Source organism: Canis lupus, chromosome 24, assembly GCF_011100685.1.
Source record: "Canis lupus familiaris isolate Mischka breed German Shepherd chromosome 24, alternate assembly UU_Cfam_GSD_1.0, whole genome shotgun sequence".
NCBI classification, from domain to species: Eukaryota; Metazoa; Chordata; class Mammalia; order Carnivora; family Canidae; genus Canis; species Canis lupus.
Window position 1 is genome coordinate 27,916,359 of NC_049245.1, and position 19,354 is coordinate 27,935,712.

Sequence of the window (19,354 nt, forward strand, 5' to 3'; positions counted from 1 at the left end):
ACCATTTTCTGAGATTTATAGTATAATGATCCGTAGAGTTGAAATTGAAGCAATAACAAAATTTTTGCAGTGAAATCCTGGTTGGCAGGAAATAGAACCTACAGAGGTAGACCAATAATGTAGGACGAATTTCTGATTTCATAAGGTACTTTTAAAGACTGTGTGGTGTGGATCAGCTTCGTAATAACTGATTCTGTTTTGGCCTACCAGATCTGTGATTTGAGGCTTTTAGACAGAGTCACTTCTCATCCTCCTCTGCTCTTCAGTTTCTTGAACACCAGTGGCCAGATAACTCTTGGTGTGCTTGGCCTGGGAAGCTGAGTGCAGGGAGTCTCTGGGCTCCTGACCCTGGGGCTGTTGCAGCCCATTGGCAGTAGCAGGACAGTGCCTCAGGACACCTCCTGTGCCAGCCCATGTTCCAGACTCTGTGGAGAGGTGACCTCACCTGTGGAAGGGGGAGATCAGCTGCATGCCTCACATCGGGGACAGTGTGTCAGATCCCCAGGAAGCCTCTCTAATATGGTTTTCCTTGAGATGTTTTCAGTTAGATAGTTTATGTAATAATGAACGTTAAACTCTATAGTTTCTTTTTACTGCTCTTCCACTTTGGTTTATTCATCATTTCAAATATGTTCTATTAATAAGTTGATAACCTTTGAATAGCCTTCTAGAGGTAGTAGGAGTTCTTGCCATTGGGTTTTGTTTTCTCTTTTTTGTGTTCACTTTTTATTTGTCATATATTGGTAAGTGAAAAATATATCTGTAATTTGTGGTCTTCGTAATATATTACTATGTATTTTGTTTTCTGCTTTTACTTTATTATATTAACTTGGATCCTTCATTAACTTTCTCATTCGTGTACCCCCTCTTTTCCTTTCTTTTATTTTTTAACCTTCATTCTTTTCTTTATGTCCCCTTTAAATGCTTTGGGTAGCTGGGGATCTGTTGCAAATTGTTTTAGGTTATCTGGCTCAGGAGACATCATTATTTTCCCTCCAAAGAGAAGATGACCTTGGCCCAGTATTGAATTTGATCATTTCTGTTCTCCTGCCTTTATGGTCCAGTGGAAGGTACTTTATTTTGAGGCACAAAGATGTGAAAATTTGTCCCCAGTTGGTTTGCTTTACTGGGATGAATCTTGTCATTTCTTTCTCTCTTTGCTTTGGCTGCCAGAAAATGCCGAGCTGAATTTGTGGTTCAACTGAAATAATTTGGCATATCTCTGTTTCAAAATTTTCTCATTGGCTTTGATCTTTTGAATTTTATCTGCCATATCTTTGGTTCTGATCTGTAACATCTTTATGTGATTCCATTCGTGTTGCTTATTGTTATACAATACTTAATTATTAAGTTAATAAGTTGCTCCAAGTCAGTTGTAGAAGGAGTGAGACACAAGTGAATAAGTCATGCTCGTTCTCTAATGACCTACTCTTTTTTTTTCTCATTCTCCACTGTGTTCACATACTTATTTAAAAAATGCTAGATTTTCCATAGTATGTGCTCTGTGCAGTAATTTCTATGTCTCTATTTTCAGCATGATCTTTCTTCCCAAAGGTTGCAGGGAGAGTAGCTGAGGAAAGGGGTGCAGTGCTGGGTCACGAGGTGGGCTACTGCATCCGCTTTGATGACTGCACCGATCCACTGGCCACGAGAATCAAGGTGAAGTGCTCACTCTGCTTTTCCTACCATGAACCAGGAAGATTATTTGGGGAGAATTAAAAACATGCAGCATCACTGCTCACCGGGACTCTGATACCAGGACAGAAAGTGTATGAAATCACCCTGCCCTCAGGGAGTTTAGCGTGAAGGGGAGGTACGGAGCTCTCTCAGAGAGTCCTTGAATTGTAGCCCAGAAGGGACTTTGGAAGGAATGTTGAGCTTTTGGTTCTACAGATGAAGAGGTTGAGGACCTGGAAGGTTGAATGACTTGCCTGAGATACGTGCCCATTGGTGGTAGAACCAAGACCGAAGGCTGTCCTTTCTTATATGTGTTTTATGGTTTTTCCACCAATCCACATAGCTGTCAGAATTTAGAAACTTGCCTGTAAAAGACTTAAAAACAGGGACAAGGCAGTATAAATTGATAAAGCGTAGAATTCACAAATATTATTTTCATGAGTTAGAACTTTTCCATGTTTACATGATGGTGGATTTTACTTGGGTGTTCTTTGACCCAGTTGCTACTGTTGGACTGAGTAGTATCAGTAGTTATCAGTATATCATCAGGGGAGTGCCCGCCCTGGAGCGCAGTGCTGGAGTCGTTCTAACTAGATGGTACTGCAAAACAATGGAATGGAAACTGGTTATAAGAATCTCAGTTTCCTCTCAGTTTCCACAGAGGAAAGTTGAAAATAAACAGATGAACCAGACAAGGTAGTGATTTATAAAAATAGGAATCTTATTTTCCAAATTTTTGTATTTTGTTACCTTTGAGATTCATTTTGCTGGGTAAAGGGAATATTCTTCTGTACCATCAAATATCTTTAAAGTAGATAGTTTTTAGTGGCTTATATAACCAAATGGTTGTTTTTGAGTCTTTCACAAAAAGCTTTTGTATTTGATTTGGTCATCATTATAGGCGCTGTGCCCTTAAGTGGTGCCTGTCATTGGTAGCAGGTCCTCCTTCTCACTGCTGTATGTGTGGCAACTGGTACCAGGCCCAAGAACAATGTGATGGAAATGTAACCTGTTCTTAAAAGCGTAACAAAAAGTAAAAACACTAAGCTACAGCTTAGTGTGGGGAAGATGGTTAACATTGTTCAAGTACTGAGTTATTTTGGATGCAGTAATAACATGTTCCTGCTTATTTCTCAAGCATTTTATAAGCATTTATTAATCCTAAATAGTAATAGCTGATACTCCTTTTTTTTTTAAGGTGATTTATTTGAGGGAGAGTGTGCCTATGCGGGTGAGCAGGAGTTGTGGGGTGGGGCACAGGGAGAGGGTGAGAGAGAATCTCAAGCAGACTGTCCATTGAACACAGAACCCAACATGGGGCTCAGTCCCACGACCCTGATATGAGTGGGCCACCTAACCGGCTGAGCTACCCAGTTGCCCAGCTGATCCTCTTAAATACTGTGTGCCTGGTCTTGTGCTGAACTTTGTATGTACTGTCTCTCTTAATTCCCACAATAACCTGCTGAGGTAGATACTTTTTTATTATTTCCATTTTACAAATGAGGACTCAGGCTCAGAGAGGGTAGGTAACTTGCCCAAGATTCACACAGCTAGTAAGAGGCAGAATGAGGATCTAGGTTCCCAGCCTACTGACACCACGGCCTCTGGTCTTAATCACAGCCCTGTCTGGCCTCCTTAAGATAATAGCAGTCAAAGCTTAAGTTAGGAACTTCAAGAGCTGCAGGTATGCAGTTTTTGAGATATTTTAAGAACAATGATCTCAGACTCATGGCCTTCCTTTGTGCAGATAAGAATTGTCTTCACTGCCTGTTTGTCCACAGTACCAGTAGTATAGGCCCAGAGAAAATGGGCTGAGCCAATGTTCAGATAGTAAATGCAGGTGGAATTCTGCAAAATTTGCAGGCCCCAGCTGAGAACCCCAACATGGAAGTTTTGTTTGTGAACAGTTCCATTGCTTGATCACTAAAGCGTTGGGGCATTTCCTCACAGAATTGTCTCGTCCACACACTGGTGAAGGTTGTATGCATTTAGTTACACTTGAACTTTTTGAAAAAATCATTGTTGTATAGTTGAATTATTTCTAAAATTTTGTGTTTTTGTTTTTTAGTTCCTTACTGATGGAATGTTGGTCAGGGAAATGATGGTTGATCCATTGTTAACAAAATATAGGTAAATGCATTTTTCCAATGATAACTTCCCTGAAGTTCCAAAAAAAACCCAAGTAGATTGAGAAGCAGTTGTGTTAATAGCTGGGACTTAATGACTGCCTTCAGCTGCCCTAAAGCTTATCTGTTTATGTGGGCTCTTATGGCCTTTGTTGCTTTCTCAGAATTTACTAATAGTAAAAAATGGATACATTTAAATCCCTGTCATTATTTGAATAATCTGTTGACTTGTCATACTTATCTTTCCTCCGTTATGTCCCAGGATCGATAGTTACTGGACGGTGTTTGTGTAATGTGATATGCGGAGTCCAGATAGTTATTTACACTGTCTCCCTCTTTGTGTGTCATTATTCATGGCATTAACACTGTCCCAAACAGGCTATGTGATATTCTGGGAAAGGATGTTACATTTTTCCCGGGTACACACATGACACAGCTGTTCTCTGATGCTTAACAATCTTTGGAGGGGCCTTGTTCTGATTTTTATGTGCTCTCTGAGGTTATATGTTATATTGTAATTTAAAATCAGGTAATTAAGTCCTATTAGAATCCAACGTGGGTTGTAAAACTCTTTAAAGATAGCAGTAAATGTACTGTTTTCTTCACCAAGATATGTTGATGTCACCATTTTTATTACCTTAATACTTCCCTCCTTATCAAGGAGAAGTTACTTAGCTCTACTTTTAATACAAGGTATATTGCTCAGGGATTAGATATGCAGAAGTCCCTTTGATAATCTGGATGAGATTATGTGGGTGGTTTGTTTGATGCTCACCAAATCTTCCCTTTGATTCTTAGTGCCATCATGCTGGATGAAGCCCATGAGAGGACCTTATACACAGACATTGCCATTGGCTTGCTGAAAAAGGTGTGACTTTGCTGCCCAGACTTTTGTTTTTTTTGTTTTATTTTACTGCTTGATTAGGAAAGTAATTGTAGCAATTTGGAAAATCCAATCAAATATGAAGGAAAAAATTAAAATGATCCATAATTCTACCCATTCAGAGACAATCACTGGTGGAGTGTTGGTGTGTTTCTTCTGTTCTTTTTTTGCCTGTGTTTTTGCGTGTTAAATGCATCTGTTTTGGCTTAATAGGGATTGGACTGTATGTGCTAATTTGTATCTTGTATGTTTCACTTAATATTAAGATCATTTTTCTGTGTCATTAAATGTTCCTTGAAGACATTATATTTAGTAGTGTCTATATAATCATATGTCTCTACCACAAAGTATTTGACTCTCTTACTGGTAAGCATTTGTATGGCTTCCAGATTTGAAATATTTTTTTTTTTTTAATTTTTAAATTTTTAAAAAAATTTATTTATTTATTTGAGAGACAGAGAATAAGGGGAGGGGCAAAGAATGGGAGACAGAACAAGCAGGCCTTCCACTGAGTGGGGAGTCCAATGTGGGGCTCGATCCCAGGGCCCTGAGGTTGTGGCCTGAGTGGAAATCAAGAGTCAGATGCTTAGCTGACTGAGCCACCCAAGTGCCCCCACATTTGAAGTATTTTAAATAATATTGCAGTGAGCATCTTTGTAATGAAATCTATTGTATTTCTATTTTTTTAAAATTTTTTTTATTCAAACATACTACAGGGTAAGAGAAGGACTTAATGACCCCTCTGTGCCCATCATCTGTATTCAACTATTACAACTCATGGCCAGTCTTGTTTCAGCTGTACCTTTTCCCTTCCTGTATTTTCTGATTGTTTTCTTTGGATATATTCCCAATCACAGGAGTCTAGAATGAGGGGGTAGAGCAGAGTAATTAAAGGCATGGACTCTGGGTCAGAGTGCCTGGGTTCAAAATCTGGCTCTGCTGAGTTTACTCATCTCTAAAATGGGGATGATAGAAGTCTCTACATCTGTGCTAGTATACTTTTCTGTATGGCAGCCACTAGCCACCTATGGCTAGTTAGTTTCAATTAATTAAAGTAGAATAAGATTAAAAATGCAGTTCCTCTGTTGCTTTGGCTAAATTTCAAGAGTTCTGTAACCACACATGGCTAGTGGCTAGTGCACTGGGCAAAACTTCTCCGTCACTGGACTCTCTTGGACAGAGCTACTCTAGATCCTAGTTTTATTATGGGACTCAAATAAGATCACGTAAAATTTTTAGGATGGAACCTAAGGGTCACAAAGAGACTATGAAGTCTCACCTTTGTACAAATTAGAGAAAGATGCCCACACTAGGAGGCTGCCCACAGCCAGGGGAGGGGAGGGTGTTCTGGACTTCAGATGCCTCTGGCCTCTTCAGCCAGGCATCTTTGTGCAGCACATATATGACACAGCTGTATGCGGAGACCAGGGAATGGCACATAACTTAGTGTATGTTAGTTGCCATTGTTCTTGTTGTTTTCATTATTTCATTCTTTGGCCAAAGATTTATACTTTTGATACTTAGGAGGGATTTTCCCACCTGCTTATTATCCTCCCAGGAACAGTCTAATAAGAGGCTTATTTCACTGAATCTTTGCCAGTGTGATAGATGAAAAAGTAATGTCATTTTTATTATATATTTTTGCTATAGTTTATATGATCATTTCTTCTCTGCCTGTTGATCATTTCTTTCTTTGAATAACTGTTAAGATGTTTTGTCAGTATTTCTGTCTCAGTGTTATTATCACTTACTGTTTGTTTGCTTTTAATGTACTTCTCATGCTTCAACTGGGTGTATGTAGATTCTGACTATCCAGAGACCCAGGTATCAGGAAGAAATGGTTTTACTTTTGTTAAATTCAAATTTAATTCTTAAAGCTCCTTTATTCTTTTTATAGAAACATTTTTTTTAGCTTTTTATTTTGGAAAAATTTACTACTTAAACCATTAGAATAGTGTAATGACCCACCTTTTTACCTGGGACTTTAACTTTTGGTCAGTCTTGTTTCATCTATAAGCTCCCTGACTGACCCCTCAAAAACACACACACTAATTTACTCTGAAGTAAATTGCAGGTACCAAACTGTATCTTCTGTACGTATCACCCTGTTTTATTGTTTCCTAATGCCTTCTTTTTTAGATTCAGAGAAAGCGAGGGGATCTTCGACTGCTTGTGGCTTCAGCCACTCTGGATGCAGAGGTACGAGCATTTCCCACTTCACCCGGCTGCCCCCTGTAAGCACTGGAAGTATTGGACATATCCTTGTGACATACCTCTAGCAAGAGCTTATCTCTGACAGAATGGCCTACCTACCTTATGGGGCCATCTGATGTCCTAGATTCCATATGATCAGAGGATACTCCTTTTTAGCTTGTGGGTAGAAATTAGCCTGTAATTAATTGAGTTCATAATTACCTACTTGTCTTGTTTCTCTACATACTGTGTTTCTTCCCACATAGGCAGTTTCCTTTTATTACTTTTTTTCAGTATGTTATATTGCTGAAATTTATTTATGACTGTAGCATTTAGGTTGAGATTTTTTGGTGTGTAATTGAAGTTTTCCCTGCATATATAATTTACATGTTATAATTTTCATGGCTCATTTTACATTATTTTTCTCTCTTACCAGTTAATATTTTAGTTCAAAACAGCAGTTCAACTCAAATAATTTTGACTACTTGTTTTATATAAATATGTGTATAAATATAAATATATGAATATATATACACACATGCTCAGTGCCATGCTGGCTACAGGTGATTCATAACCCTCCCTGACTTCTTGGGAAGCAGACACATAAATAGATGTTTACAGATCAGTATGTCAGGGTGCTGAGACAGCCACAGAGGGGTCTGCTTAAGTCTAGCTGGCTGGAGGATGTCTGGGAGCTTTCACAGAGGTCAGATATTCCATTTGGGTTCAAAAGATGCATGGAAGTCTGCCAGTTGTGCAGGGCTGCGAAGGTTGTCCTAAACATGCACCGAGCCACAGGGGTGTGAAACCATGCATCCCAGGGGCTCGGAGGCAAGTGCAGGTGGGAGTCTTACCTTGCTTGCAAGGTGTGTGGGGGACAGTCTCTGCCCTCCAGTCATTTCTCTTGTCACCTCTCTGACTTCATCTACATCCAGTCTCTCCCATGCTGCTTATATTCTAGTCTCACTATTCCTCAGAAAAACCCAAGTACGCTTTTACTCTGGGGAGGACCCTCTCTAGACCCTTATCCCGTATGTTCTCATGGCTCTTCCCTCATTTCAGTGCAGTCCTGACCATGTATTCTCCACTCAGAGAGGCCTTTCCTGACTACCCCAACTAAAATAGGGCCCTGCTGCCCTGCATCATCTTAGTCTGCTGCTTCTGATGTGGTTAGCACTTACTACTACCTACATTACATGCAGAGCTAGATGTTTGTTCATCGTGTGTCTCCCATCAGTAAAATAGAAGCTCTGTGAAGACTGGGACTTTGAGTGTCTTACTCATTATTTTTTCTTTCACCTAAAACAATGTCTAAACAGTCTAAATCTACTGTCTACCACAGAGTAGATGCTTTTAGGTTCAATGAATTTTGATAGGATGGGAAGCAATGGAAGATTAAAATGGAGAGGTTGGTAGGTGTCAGGTGATAGAAGGCCTTACAGACCATAGAAAGGAGGAAGAATCTACCCTATACCCAGTTGGGAGTGCTGGGATGGCATGAAGTGTAGCAGTGACTTGATCATTTGAGTTCTAGAAAGATCATTCTGGGTGCTGTGTAGAAGAGACGAGAGTAGATGTGGAGATACCAGGCAGCAGGCCATTTCTGTCATCCAGCTGAGATATGAAAAGGGCCTGGCTCCTAGTCTCCCTGTAGCTCTCCGGGGATGCAGAACAACTTGGAAAGAGAAAAAATTCGGCGTGGCTAAGAGGAGTGTCTGTGTGTAGCTTGGTTGGTTTCTTGGACCTTCTCATAGAGCTCTAAGAGTGTGTTGTTTTCTGTTTGCACATGATAACCTTTGGGCCAAAGCTCTTTGCTTGCCTCTTGAATTACTTCTCACCCCCGTAAGCCATGGCACCCGCTGGAACGCTGGTTTGATAGCTATACCTAGCCTCACCTCCCACCATCGCCTCCATGTTCCCGTGGCACAGAGCATCTTCCTCTCTTTTACCTCTTTCATCAAACCTCCCCTCTTTTTTAAAAATTATTTCTAACAGTTTTTATTGTTTGAAAATTATCATGTCCAAGTCTTTTCTTAGAATCATTAATATTTGTCACTTCAAATATCCTTTCATTGTCTTTTGGTGTGGCACAGAGATTTAAAAAAAGGGCTTCTTTCCATGGTATAGATAGACTTTCTGGAAGTAGTAGTTTTTTTCAAGTGGGAAAGTGGAGTGTAGGAAACTTGCTGTGGTCTGTAAGTGCTCTGACGCACAGCATGCTGGGCCTTCAGCAGTCATCAGCTGGGCCTTCACTCCTTCTTCACCCATCCTTGTACACTGCCTCCCCTGGGAGGGGGGAAGTGAGGCCCATGTGTGTATAGGTGTGCATGTGTGTGTGTAGGTGTCTGTGTGTGTGGTGGGGGGACCCAGTGGGCAGGAGTTTGTCCTGTGTGACTGAGGGTATGTGTTGTGGGGGTGGGAGTCCCCACCTGAGAGTAAGAGAGTGAGGGAAAGCAGTGGGCTGAGGTGGGTGAGAGGATAGTGGAGATGGCAGGGTGTGGCTTGGGCAGTGTCGGACGTGGAGGCCCAGAAGTGCCACACCCCTTTCCTGGCACCCCAGCTTCTAGGTCTGTGGGTGGTACACTAATTCTGAGCCCCACTGCCTGGAGGGATAGATGCCCTCTGCTCTCGTTTCGCTCAGGGCCCAGGGTGTGACCCAGCCTTGTGGTAAAGACACCAGTGATGGTGGCTAGGAGGCAGAGGTGGAATATGACTGGGCCAATCACATCATTGCCTTGATTAGGTTAGCTGCTTTGTTAATGTAAGCCTAATTATATGAGCAGTTATAGAACACAATCAGATATAATTGTGAAGTATTAATTGACCATTATATCACAAGCTCTTGTTTTTCTTTTGCTTCCATCCACATGCCAGAAAATAGGGTTGCTGAGAATTCCTGCAGGTTTTTTTGTCATTGGTCCAGCTTCTTGGAGAGAGACTAATTTCTCTTTCCAGATTCTTAGAGAAGAGATAGGGGATCAGCTGGGGTCCTCCTCTGGACCCATCTGCATGGACCAAGGACTATTGGCCCAGGGTGGACGTGTTGTGTAGACATGGCTGTTGGGAACCCACTTCTATGGGTCAGGTCTGAGTAGCTACCAGGGAAGGAAGCTAGCTGGTGAGCCGGGGAGATGGCCCAACAGATGTCCACATCATTTACATTCTGTTTCATTGACTGTCCTCTTGCTTTTTGTCATTTTATGTTCCTTGTTGTGGGTCTGGGTCAGTGTGCGCCCACCTCGTTGAAATCTGACTCATATTCTCCTTTCCTGGTGCGGTGGACTCACCTTCACCTCACTCTTGCTGTTCCTTCATTCTGCCCATAAGGTGTATGCCACTGATTGCTCTCTAGCTTGTAGTTTTCTGTATGTATTATATATTTCCAGGTAAAGATAAAAGATAAATATCTTAAGGACAAAGATCTCACACTTTCTTAGTAAATGCTGAATTTATTTCTTGAAGGTAACTTCCTGTCTTTTGTATTCAGCACCACATAGTCAAGAATGAGGTGTTGCATCCTCCCTGTTCTGCTTGCCTTCTTGGTAACATGCAGCTCTGTTCAATCAAGTCGTTCTTAAAGTCCTCCTTCTCTCTCTGCAGCTTCTGGATACCTATCGTCTCCCCTTTCTCCTGCCTCCCTGAGACTTCCCCCTCAGATTCCTCTGCTGGCTGGTCTTCCTCCTCATGGCTGCCTTCCTCCATGGCCCCTTGGTTCAGCCGACACTTTGTGCTGGTGGCCAGCTTGACTGTGATCCTGTGCTCCAGCCGGAGTTGTTAGCAGCTGGTCACCAGCTGCCCAGATTCACAGCCCTGTGAGGCTTGTGGCTTTTGGCTTCTCTATGGCAGTCCCTCTCTCATTGAGGTCATTCAGGCTCAAGACTTACTTTGCTTTGGAAGGTGTTATCCCTGACAAAGAAGAAACTCCATCCTCCCCAGCGTGCATATGTGTGCGCTCTTGCTCACTGACTGCCCAGCCCCGTCACTCATACCTCTGGTAGGCTTCACTTTCACCGGGCCCCTGCCGAGTGAAATCAAGTGCTTTCATTCTCTCCTCTGAGCTATTCCAGTACCTTCCTGAATTAGCTTGCCTCCACTCTCTTATTGCCCCTGCCCTCCTCCAAAGTGGCCACTCGAGCCAGGCATCCAGAACACAGGTCTGAGGATGTCATGCCCATCCTCACTGCCCTTGTCTAGCTCATCAGATGAAGTGCCCATGTAGCATGACATTCGGGCCCCTTCAGAGTGATAGATAGCATGATCACTTCCTGAGTACACATTCTAGGCCAGACCTGTGCTGACTGCAGGCCCACATAGGGTAGATAGCGATTTGTCCTTCTGTAGATGAGAGAACAACTCAGAGTGGGGCTGGCCTGCCCTGGACCTTGGGCTCTTTCCTTTGTTGGTGAGCCCTTTATATCTTAGTCTGCATTCTGCTGTCAGCCATAGAAGGGTTGTCTCTTCTTCGTAGCCAGTATAGTCCTCCTCATCCCTCCAGGCTTTGCCAGGGGGTACTGCTTCCTCCATGAAGCTGCTTAGCGTTGACCTTCATTCTGAATAACTTACAGGTTTTTCTGGTCATGTAGTCATTCTGCCTTGGTTTGTATTTTGATTGGTTCCTCATATGCCCATCCCCCCTGGATTATTCACTCTTTTGGGGTGTAGAGGAGCAGTCTTTTCTCACTTGTTTGTGTATCACATCATAGGGCACAGGAGGGCTGAAGTCACTTGATCCAAAAGGGAAGCGAAGAGTAGTGCCATGGAGTTCTTCATAGCACAGCATGGTTCTTGTGTTGGCATGGAGCACTTTTATGTCTGTGCTTACTCTTCTCAGATACAACTTTGAGGTCAGCGTATAGCATCCTATAGCATCCCACTATTCTGTAGTTCAATCCAATCAACTCTTGTAGAAGGGCTCCTCCATATCCATTGCTCTGTATGCGAAGCAGTCCTCAGTGTACCCTGGCTTCCAGTGTCCAGGGCAGGCACCAGCATGGTCAGTAAAGATACATGAGGAATAAAGGAGTCAGGACTTGTGTTCTCCTAGCCAGACCTCCTAGGATAATGAAAAGTAATGCCCAGCCAGGGTTCAGGGATCAGACTGGAATATCATTGGGTGGGAATCGGATGACATACTTGACCCAACAGGATTTCCATGTCCCTCTGCCACTGACACAGCAGCTCCCCCTCAGGCACTCACTGCCAGCTTCTCTGTGTATCTCAGGTCAGATTTCATGAGAAGGGATCATCAGTGGTATCTTCCTGGCCCATTTTTGGCCAGAGCTCTTGTGCCAGGCCTACTTATAAACTGCCAGTCTGGTAGTCAAGTGCCATGGGAGAAGATGTAGCCACCTCTGTTGGAGGAGCTGCCAGGAGCTACCTCTCTTCACAGTGTACTGTGGGAGTGCTGGAGAAGTGTGTAATGGATGACTTCCCCCCTAAAAGTGTTGTGCTAACTCCCCTAGGGCATGGAAAGATAGAGAAGACACTGTCCTTGCCAAAACTGTTCCTGCCTAAAATTTGGGAAGGTTATAATAAATATATATCTGTAACTGTAACACTAGGATCATAGCTAGTGTTTGTAGAAATATAAAGTTTCTTTGTAAATTGATAAATTTACAAAGAATATAAATTCTTTGTAAATTGATAATCAGATATGTGCTTTTCAGATTAGAGCTATACATCAACCTGATTTAAACTGTATTTAATTTGAATCACACCTTTGGACCCAATTTTTTGTTAAATAAAATACAGGGGATAAAAATAAGTAATGCCATAGTTATAGGTGGACCCAGATGTATTGGTGAGTAACAGAGTTTTGAAATCTAACCTTTATTATTTTTTATCAAAGTTCAGTAAAGAGTCTGTCGAAATGTGATTCCTCAAAATTGCAATAATAAAAATAGGATTTTTGGTAGTTATTTTGTAACCGATAGTCTGTGTTATATCCAATCTCTACTACCCAACCCCTGCTCTGTCAGTTTTATATTATTTTCTTTCTTTATGTAACAACAAATCATTTTTTTTGAGAGAAATGAAGTGTCCTTTTTTTTTTTTTTTTTTAAATAGAAATTCCGGGATTTCTTTAATCAGAATGAAACCAGTGACCCAACAAGGGATACATGTGTGATCCTTACAGTAGAAGGGCGAACATTTCCAGTGGATATCTTTTATCTACAAAGGTTTGATGATACTTTATTTTTAACGATGATGATTAGCAAACGGGGCCTGAGCTATGGAATGTGAAGCCACTGTATCTACTCGTAGCCTCAAGGGCAATATGCCGGGCTGCTGAGAGGAGCATGTTTTGTGTCTCCTGTCTGAGAGGATGTTCTGGAATCCTGCTCAATATCACGCTGAATGCGTTTTGAAACTCTTGACACCGAAGTGCCAATTTCTAAGTCTGTGGCCAGTAGCTCAGTTCGAAAGAGCAAAGTGGTAACAGGATTATAGGGAGGAGGCTTGATAATCTTCAGAACTGAGGTTTACAAGGCTACCTGTCTATGAGGGCAACAGTGATGATTTGAATCATTTGGTTCTTAGTGCTCTACATTAGCAAGGGGGCCTGGTTGACATGGTTGGGAGGAACCCCCTTAGATAGGAAGGGACCATCCTAATTCCTATACCTAGTCACCAGACAGACAAAGACCAGAAGCCTGGTACAGTGGTTGATAAATCCAGAGCGTTATGGGTCTAACTTCTGAGTTTCTCACTTGATATCATATCCATTAGCTCTGAACACTCTACTCAGACATGCTGCCAGTGATTAGGAGGGAAAGTGGAAAGAGTATGAGATTGAGCACTGGGACCACAGCCCCCAACTTTCATTGACCAGGCCTCTTTGCTTGCTAAAGATAGCACTTTTATTTGCATGGGTTTTTAATTTCTTTGCAAATAAAGCACTTTTCGCGGTATACATGTAATTATGGATTACTTTTGAATACTGCCTTTAAAAAAAAAGAAAAAAGGAAATGAATGTTTATTTATTCATGTACTGTTTACATGCCAGGCAGGCCCAGACTAACTTTCATGAGGCTTTGCTGCCAGATTGTTAGTGTAATTTATAATTAATGAGTATGTTCTAGTGATGAATGTATCTCATACATCTTTTCAGTCCTGTTCCAGATTATATCAAATCAACTGTAGAAACTGTGATGAAAATTCACCAGACAGAGGGAGATGGAGACATCCTAGCATTTCTGACTGGCCAGGTAATTCCACTGGAATTTTCTCTGATGAACAGACACGTTAAGGCAGCACCAAAATTTAACAAAGGCCTATTACTTTACTTGGCCATTCATTTCATGTTTTATTGTATTTTGTGATTACTTAATTGCGTAGAAAATTGTTTGGATTGATGTCATTCATCTACTGACTAGCTTGTCAGGGAATCATTAGTTCCCACCTGTTCTGTCTGCAGAGGATTCGATATACTTTAGATTCATTAGTTGATTCCAAAGTAAACGATGCAGTCAATGGGCTGTTGTGTTTACCACGATGAAGTGTTGCGTTAGGTACATTTTGTGCATGTGTGTTACTCCTGCAAGCCTCTTTCTCAGTGATGCTGCTCATCCTGGAGGTGGTAAGTGGGCACATCTCTGGAAAGACAACTGAACAAACCAGAGTGCTCACTTACGGTCAGAGTGCTGTTCAGAACCACCCTCCAGTCATAATCTTTTCCACCATCAACACTTTCCACGGTAGAGTAATCTTTTCTGGGGAAAGCTTATAGCGATTTTATATGTCACAGCTTGTCTATATGTATGATATGCTTTGTTTGCCACAGTACATGAAAGCTGAGTAAAATAGTCCTTGGTTTTGTTTATTGGGAGCTCTTCTGTTCACCGCAGTTAGTATAGATTTTAGTAATGAATCTGACACTTGGAAATTTTCACCCCATAGGCACCACTGTTCAGTAGCATTTGATTAAAAACCACCCCAGAGCAGAGTGTGATTACACTGGAAATCGTGAATCTGATCGCAATTAAAATTCTTATCCCAGCTTTCATTTTCTTTCAAGTCTGATAAAATGACATGCTTCAGATTGATCTCGGGTTTTTTTGTCCCTGGTTCAATGTTTTTAGGAAGAGGTGGAAACTGTTGTGTCTATGCTGATCGAGCAGGCTCGGGCGCTAGGTCGAACTGGGATGAAGAGACACCTCCGAGTTCTCCCCATGTACGCAGGACTGCCTTCCTTTGAGCAAATGAAAGTGTTTGAAAGGGTGTCCCGCAGTGTCAGAAAGGTGAGACTAGCCCAGTGACCAGGGCTGTTTGCTGCCAGCTGTCATGCTGGGGCCCCTTCCCTATGCACTAGGAGGATTTTTTTTTTTTTAATTGAAGTGAAACTTTCTAAATAAGGTTTCTTTAAGACCTTTAGGTCAATGCTTCTGCGCAATAAATCTAAAAGCACACAATAAATGGTATATTGCAGAGATTTCTAAACCTGCCTCACAGAAGTAGTTATTACAGCAAGTGATTTCTCTTTGCCTCTTTACTGTCTGCTCAGTATTTCCCCATGGCATAATACTGGCTTGGCTTAAATGACCATCTAGGTGAATTGTGATCAGTCCGGAACAATAGAGAAGTTACTACAAATGGTACCGGTTAACCTATAGAGCCAAATTTACATCAATTAATTCAAGGTGTGGCTGAAAAATATTTAGCCTTGAAATTGGGTTGGGGAAGGGTATGATGAGAAGCACTTGTTGGAAGGAGCCAGCAGGCAGCCAGTCTGTATCCTGGTTATCATCCCCTGGGCCTTACTTGGCTTTCCTTCCCATTAGATGAGGAAGGCACAGAACTGGCCCCAAACCAGCTTATTGTAGCTGTTTATCAGCAGGTGGCAGAGAGTAAGTAGGGGGAGGGGTGGTCTGAGGATCCCATTCTCAATTTGGACTACTTAGAAGAAGGTGCTCAGCCTCATGCCATTGAGATTCAGTACCTCATCTGCCCAGTCAAACGTGAACTGTGGCCAACCGTTCAGGAAGCCCGGATTCTGTGCCTGGGTTACTCTGTGTCTGGATGAGTGACTTAACTTCAAGCCCCATTTTTTTCAACGGTGAAACATAAATAAGAACTTTTGACCAGTGGTTTTCTAGTATAAATTCTTAAATGTCTACTATATGAAAATGGTCGGAAGATTTTTATAAAATGCCAGATGTAAAAGTGCCTTTAATAAGTTCTAAATGCGGACGCCTGGGTGGCTCAGTGGTTGAGCATCTGCCTGTGGCTCAGGGCATGATCCTGGGGTACAGGCTCAAGTCCCACATCGAGCTCCCTGGGAGGAGCCTGCTTCTGCCTCTGCCTCTCTCTGTGTGTCTCTCATGAATAAATAAATAAATAAAATCTTTTTAAAAAAGTTCTAAATGCTATCTATACTCACAGACTCTGGGGGAACAGGGGCCTTGTGTTTCTTGCTCATCATACATCCCCAGCACCTTGAACGGTGCCTGCAGAGTACAGACCCTCAGGAAATAGTTGAGGTGTGAGTGAGTGAATGAATAAAGATGTTCAAGGTGATGATTTCCTTTAGTTGTACAGAAGGCAAAAACAAACATTTGCTGAGCATTTATTATGGACCAAGCACCAGGCTGTACTTGTATTTCACGTTTGATGCCCCCCCCCCCCCCCCCCCCCCCCCCCCCCCGCCCAGGAAGGCTGTAGATATACATGTAGATGTGAGACTGCAGGAATTTAAATAATTTGTCCAAAGTCCTTATGGACCACCTTACACCTTAGGGAGAATTCAAACCCGGGACCCCCTGGCCCTAAAACTCCTGTTTTTTCCCAGCATATTCAGCTGCCTCTTATAGATTCTACATTGTTGGAAATATCTTTAATAGATCTTTGAGGATTTTGAGTAGTTTTTTAAAAGCGAAAAGAACCAAACATCTTCTCTTTTTACTTTTCTTGCTGTGGGGACTTAGGTGATAGTGGCCACCAATGTGGCCGAAACCTCCATTACAATCAGCGGGATTGTGTATGTGATCGACTGTGGCTTTGTGAAGCTCCGTGCCTATAATCCCAGGACAACCATTGAGTGCTTGGTGGTGGCCCCAGTGTCCCAGGCGTCAGCCAACCAGCGCGCAGGGCGTGCTGGCCGCAGCCGCTCAGGAAAATGTTACCGCCTTTATACAGGTTAGTGTGGCGCTCCTTCAGGGCTGTTGACTTTCTCATGGTTAGCCTGAGCCCTGGAGAGCATCAGGATGGTTCCCCTCATGGGCAGAACTGCACATAAAATCCAGACCCCCTCACGAGGCCCTCTGTCCTTTGCCCCTGCTACTTTCTTCAGTCTAAACGAAGCAGTTCTCTGCTGCTGCTCTCATTGGCCAAGGCTGGCCCACGAGTCCCGTTACTGCCATTCCCATTCCAACTTGATGTCTAGGTGTAGACCTGCCCAGTGTAGATCTATAGCCCTGTGACCCTGTAGCCTGGGCCACGTGTCTCAGGTCCTGTCTTTCCTTTCCCTCAGCTTAACATGGTGCTTTCTTATTTTGGGAAGAACAAGAAATCCTGACTCCTGTTGGGTCTCACAGTGGGTTCCATCTTGCCTCTGGTTCAGAGCATCTTTGCAGAGCGAAAATGGCGGGTTCTCTCCTGAGACCACTGATAGAAAGCAGATAGTTGTTCAGCTCCTGCTCTCTGCCAGGCGCCATGTTAGGCTTTAAAAGAGCAAGATAAAGTTATGATAAAGACCATCCCAGCCCTTCAGAAACTTTCTCTCTAGCTTTAAGGCAGCCTTGCCTTTGACAGTGATATGTCCAGAGCTACTTTCTCTTTCTCTTTGTGGGTAATGGCACTGAGATTTCTCCTCACTTGTCCAGACTTAATTTTCACATCATTTTTAATCCTCTTGCTCTGTCCAGCATCCATCTGCACTCACTTCCCAGATCCTAGGGTTTTGTTATTTGTCTCTTTTTTCCTTCTGATAACCATCACCTTGTTCAGTCCTTGACTCTGTTCTTTCTTGTAGCGAATGTTTACAGAACACTGCTGTAAACCAGCCTTTGTGCCGGGGTTTGGAGATCTTGGGCTAGGTGAGACGTAATCTGTGGGCACATGGTGGAGAGCCAGGTAGTGGAGGCAACCCCGCAAACAGATCGGCATGGTATAGCATGAGAGGATTCCCATTCCGGAATGAGCCTTGAAAGCAGAGGGCAGGGAGTTACGCCACCGGGGAGGGCTTCACACTTGAGTATTTGTGCTTGATCTTATTGCCCACCCAGTGGTTATCTGGGGGAAGGGATAGCACCAAGCAAAGGGAATGGAATGTACAGGTACTTGGTAGGGAGGAAGTGGGTGGGTAAGGATGTCCATGGGAGGCGGGGGAGTTGGAGCCTGAGGCCTGAGCATCTTACTGAAGGTGCTAAGGAGGAATGATGGGAGAGGAAAGAGAGAACCAAGGTTAAAAGGCATCCAGAAATTTGGGGAAGAGAAAACAGATGTTTTGAGGTGGAATTCATATAACATAAAATTAACTTTTATTTATTTATAAAGATTGTATTTATTTATTTGAGAGAGAGAAAGGTCATGAGCAAGAGAGAGCCAGCACAAGCAGGGGGAGGGGCGTAGGGAGCAGCAGACTCTCCGCTGAGCAGGGAGCCCAACATGGGGCTTGATCCCAGGTCCCCAGTATCATGACCTGAGCCGAAGGCAGATGCTTAACCAAATGAGCCACTCAGGCACCCCTAAAATGAACCATTTTAAATCAAACCATTCAGTGGGATTTAATTACATTCACAACATGTATCACTGCCTCTGTCTAGTTTCAGAATATTTCCCTCACTCCGTGCCCATTGAAGCAGTTTCTCCGCAGTTCTCCCTGCCTCCCAGCAACCACCAGTCTATTCTGTCTCCATGGATTTATCTGTTTGGGATATTTCATATAAATGGGATCATACACTATGTGACCTTTTGTGTCTGGCTTCTTTTATTTAGCATAATGAATGCTAAATGTTTTCCAGGTTTGTCTCTGTTGTGTTAGTACTTCATTCTTTTTTTTTTTTTTTTAATGAGAGAAAGGGAGGGTAGGGGCAGAGGGAGAGAGAGAATCTCAAGCAGGCTCCACACCTAGTGCAGAGCCCAACATGGGACTGGATCTCTGGACATGAGCCATGTCCTGAGCCAAAATCAAGAATTGGCCACTCAACTGACTGAGCCAACCTGAGTGCCCCAGTACTTCATTCTTTTTTATGGTTGACTAGGATTCTATGGATGGATAAGCCACAAATTTTTTTATTTATTGGCTGATTACTTCTACCTTTTGCCTTTTGTGGATAGTTGCTACTATGAAAATGTGTGTTTTGAGTACCTGTTTTTAATTCTTTTGGGCATATACCTGGGAGTGGAATTGTGGAGTCATACAGTAATTCTATGTTGGATTCTTTTTGAAGAACTTAGGCGATTTTTAAAGAGGAAATGACCAGCATTATCTTATGCACCAAAGAAATAAAGTACAGAATGCAGCCTAAAGACAGGT

At 42.6% G+C, this 19,354-nt stretch overlaps 1 protein-coding gene across 4 annotated transcripts in view; it reads left to right on the plus strand.

Annotated features, from left to right (window-relative positions):
* Positions 1–19,354, plus strand: part of DHX35 (DEAH-box helicase 35) — a 65,860-nt gene that overhangs the window by 20,341 nt on the left and 26,165 nt on the right. For 3 of the 4 annotated variants that reach the window (XR_005377845.1, XM_038572313.1, XM_038572314.1), the window contains exons 5-12: positions 1,555–1,659; positions 3,746–3,807; positions 4,602–4,671; positions 6,826–6,885; positions 12,946–13,058; positions 13,991–14,087; positions 14,961–15,119; positions 16,803–17,013. Coding sequence is in view for 3 of the 4 variants with exons in the window: in XM_038572313.1 (XP_038428241.1) it covers positions 1,555–1,659; positions 3,746–3,807; positions 4,602–4,671; positions 6,826–6,885; positions 12,946–13,058; positions 13,991–14,087; positions 14,961–15,119; positions 16,803–17,013 (877 nt within the window). In the remaining variant the exon portion in view is untranslated. The remainder of the gene's footprint in view (positions 1–1,554; positions 1,660–3,745; positions 3,808–4,601; positions 4,672–6,825; positions 6,886–12,945; positions 13,059–13,990; positions 14,088–14,960; positions 15,120–16,802; positions 17,014–19,354) is intronic. The other variant, XM_038572315.1, reaches the window with a different exon arrangement.